Below are 3,596 nucleotides of genomic sequence, written 5' to 3' on the forward strand. Positions count from 1 at the left end.
CTCTTGTTACATTATTTTACTTGTTTTTTTAGTGTATGATTTATAGTCAAGAACTGAGCCAAAACATGAGACATAAAATAAAGGTTATATGATTTGACATGTAAAAGTATTGGGTAATGTTATATGTTTACAAAGTGTTATACGTTGGGTTACACATTAGATTTAAAATTAAATGATTAGCCCTGCATTTTATTTGAATTTTTTTAAAAAAAAAATGCATATAGGATAATCATGTAATTTCAAATGCAATATGTAATTCAACGAATAACATATATGTACATGAAACATTACTAAAAAATATGCAAGGAAAGAAAGTAGAAAACATTAGTAGAAGAAAGCAAAATCATATCTTTGATTTTTATTGGGATATAATAATTATGAATATCTGAAATATATTATAGTCCCAACAATTCTCCATCGTTCAAATTCTATCTTATTAACAACTCGAAAGATCTTCAGATATTTCCTCGCTTTTTGCTCTCCTTATTTATATACAAATTTTCCTCCCAATTATTATCCCACTCTCCACTGACTCTACACACCCAATAATCTTCTCTCCGGAGATTTCACTTTCATCAATGGCGGCCATGGCCACAACCATCACCACTTCCATCTCTAAATCCTCCTCCTTCTTCGACAACAAATCCACCTTCTATGGCTCCCCAATCACCCAACGCGCCGCTCAGCCCTTTAAATCCGCCGCACAGAACTCTCCGATCACCATGTCCGCCGTTCCGTACAACCTCGACAGCTTCACCTTCCAACCCATCAAAGAATCCATCGTTTCCCGTGAAATGACTCGCCGCTACATGATGGATATGATCACCTACGCCGACACCGACGTCGTCATCGTCGGCGCCGGATCCGCCGGTCTCTCCTGCGCGTACGAGCTGAGCAAGAACCCCGACATCAACATCGCCATAATCGAGCAATCGGTCAGCCCCGGCGGCGGTGCGTGGCTGGGGGGACAGCTCTTCTCCGCCATGGTCGTCCGCAAGCCGGCGCACAAGTTCCTCGACGAACTCGAGATCGAGTACGATGAGGCGGACGACTACGTGGTGATCAAGCACGCGGCCCTCTTCACCTCCACCATCATGAGCAAGCTGCTGGCCAAGCCCAACGTGAAGCTGTTCAACGCCGTGGCGGCGGAGGACCTGATCGTGAAGGGAGGCAGAGTGGGCGGCGTGGTGACGAACTGGGCTCTGGTTTCGATGAACCACGACACGCAGTCGTGCATGGACCCGAACGTGATGGAGGCGAAAGTGGTGGTGAGCTCCTGCGGCCACGACGGACCCTTCGGTGCGACGGGAGTGAAGCGGCTGAAGAGCATCGGAATGATCGACAGCGTGCCCGGAATGAAAGCCCTCGACATGAACGCCGCCGAAGACGCCATTGTCAAGCTCACCAGAGAGATCGTGCCTGGAATGATCGTCACCGGCATGGAAGTCGCAGAAATCGACGGATCTCCGAGAATGGTAAACTAATTCTCCTCCCAAATCGACTCGTCCCCCAACAACTTTCAAATCCATATATATAATACAATAGATTGATTCTTAAATAATCTTGATTTGGTGCAGGGTCCAACATTCGGGGCGATGATGATTTCGGGGCAGAAAGCAGCGCACTTGGCATTAAGGGCATTGGGACTGCCAAATGCATTGGATGCCGATTACAGCTCTGTCAAATCTGAATTCGTTCTGGCATCTCTCGAATCTGATGAAATTGTTGATGCGTAGATTTGCAGTTTTAAATTAAATAAATTGATGAATAAAAATTGAATGAATTTGGTGATCGATTCGATGGTGTATGGGTTTGTTTTGCTTGGGAAATATCCATCTTTCTTGGTTTTTGCCCATTTGCTGGTGTCTGATCTTCAATTTTCATTTGTTAATTAGATTTGTCTTCCCTTATCATTTATTTATCACCCTCGATTATCACTGGAGTACAAAAGATACTCTTTGTTTTTTTTGCCTGAAGAAAAACAAACTATTGATTAGATGAATCAATAGTAGCTATACATCTATGGACTAAGATGAGTAAACTCTTTCAATTCAAGAAAGACGAAACAAATTGTGCTCAACAATGAGTTACAGAGATTGTTTTCTTTTGTGTGTTAGAGATACTAGGAAGTTTTTATGAGTTTTTTTCTTAGCAAAAATGCACAAAATTTCAAAATTACTAATATTACTTTATTAATAGACGCATAAGCCTTGTGTTTGTGAACTAATTGTAACGCACAATGAGAAAATGAAAAATCATTATGTCAAATGTATAAAACTCTGCCCCTCTTGGTTTTGGATTTTAGGTCAACAAACTTTGTCAAAAGTATAATTTTAATTTTGTGTAATCAAGTCGGATTGAATTCAGTTTATAAATGAAGCACAAGTTGTATTACATATTTACATGGCATAGATAAAAATGGTGTGTGTATATATATTGGACCACTAACAATTATTGCCTAAAACCAGGCCGAAAGATTTCACTAAGGAAAGCCCAAATCTTTAAATGTCCAGTGAAACCATATCTGAGCCTCTTATCCTTATCTATACTCTATATACACTATACTATTATTAGTGACCGCAGCACACGTTTTGTGTGTGCAATATAATATATATTAATGACCGTGATATATGATTTTTACGTGTTTGATAATTTGATATATAAAATAGAGATAAGTTGTAAAACAATTTTGTAAATAATTTAATAGGAATTGATAAATGATGATTTTTTTTTTTAAAAAAAAGATAAAGATAAAAGGAAATAAGGTTGTTAGAAAAAAGAGAGTATAATTTAGTCATTTAAGATCTAACATAAAATAGATGTGTGTTAAATTTAAGGGTAAAATAGAAAAAAAAAATTGGTGTGATTTTGTCACGCCTCGGGTCCAAGCCCGCGCCTGCGCGACTACGCACAATGAGCCCTTATAGCAACTACTTAATATTCGTTCTCGCTTTACGAAAATGATTAACTCAAGTTGCTATAGAAGTCCATTGTAGTTCATTATAAATTAATTTTAAATCTTTGATTTTTTCACATGTGGGACAGATGTATCACAATTACCCCTCCTTCAACTCCTTCAGAATGCGACGTCCTCGTCGCGACCTGATCCCTCGATCCACCAGCACCAAAAATCTAGAGGTGGCTCATACGGGTTCAAGAGGTGGCTTCCATCATATAGCACTTTGCCCAGCAGGTTCAAGAGGTGGCTCACACGGACGTAGTACTTTGCCCCGCATAGCAATTATTTCCTTGGGTCATCCAGTTGGTGACCGTCTCTGATATCATTCTGTCACGCCTCGGGCCCAGGCCCGCGACTGCACACATGAGCCCCTATAGCAACTATAGTATTCATTCTCGTTTTACGAAAATGATTAACTCAAGTTGCTATAGAAGTCCATTGTAACTCATTATAAACTCATTTTAAATCCTTGATTTTTCTCATGTGGGACAGAAATATCATAGATTTGACACACCAAAATCGGTTAGTCTAAAAGGTTAAACTATTATAACATATTATAAATATAAAAGTTGAGTGTCATGTGCTTTATAGTAACTCTTTTGGTGTATTATGAGTCTTATCTGAAACATCCTAGAAC

General features: G+C 39.5%; 1 protein-coding gene across 1 annotated transcript; it reads left to right on the top strand.

Moving 5' to 3' along the window:
* Positions 1–516: 516 nt before the first annotated feature.
* LOC140889533 (thiamine thiazole synthase 2, chloroplastic-like) lies at positions 517–1,795 on the top strand. Its single transcript, XM_073297250.1, has 2 exons — positions 517–1,475; positions 1,578–1,795. The coding sequence occupies exons 1-2, from the start codon at positions 579–581 to the stop codon at positions 1,734–1,736; spliced, it is 1,056 nt and encodes a 351-aa protein (XP_073153351.1). The 5' UTR covers positions 517–578; the 3' UTR covers positions 1,737–1,795.
* The last annotated feature ends 1,801 nt before the right edge of the window (positions 1,796–3,596 follow it).

This window comes from Henckelia pumila, chromosome 1 (assembly GCF_033568475.1).
Source record: "Henckelia pumila isolate YLH828 chromosome 1, ASM3356847v2, whole genome shotgun sequence".
In the NCBI taxonomy this organism is placed as follows: domain Eukaryota; kingdom Viridiplantae; phylum Streptophyta; class Magnoliopsida; order Lamiales; family Gesneriaceae; genus Henckelia; species Henckelia pumila.

What these genes read in the sequence shown, in the direction of transcription:
- LOC140889533 (XM_073297250.1), top strand. Translation starts at nt 579, where the DNA reads ATGGCGGCCATGGCCACAACCATCACCACTTCCATCTCTAAATCCTCC. An exon ending in TCGACGGATCTCCGAGAATG is followed by an intron (nt 1,476 to 1,577) that starts GTAAACTAATTC and finishes GATTTGGTGCAG; the next exon opens with GGTCCAACATTCGGGGCGAT.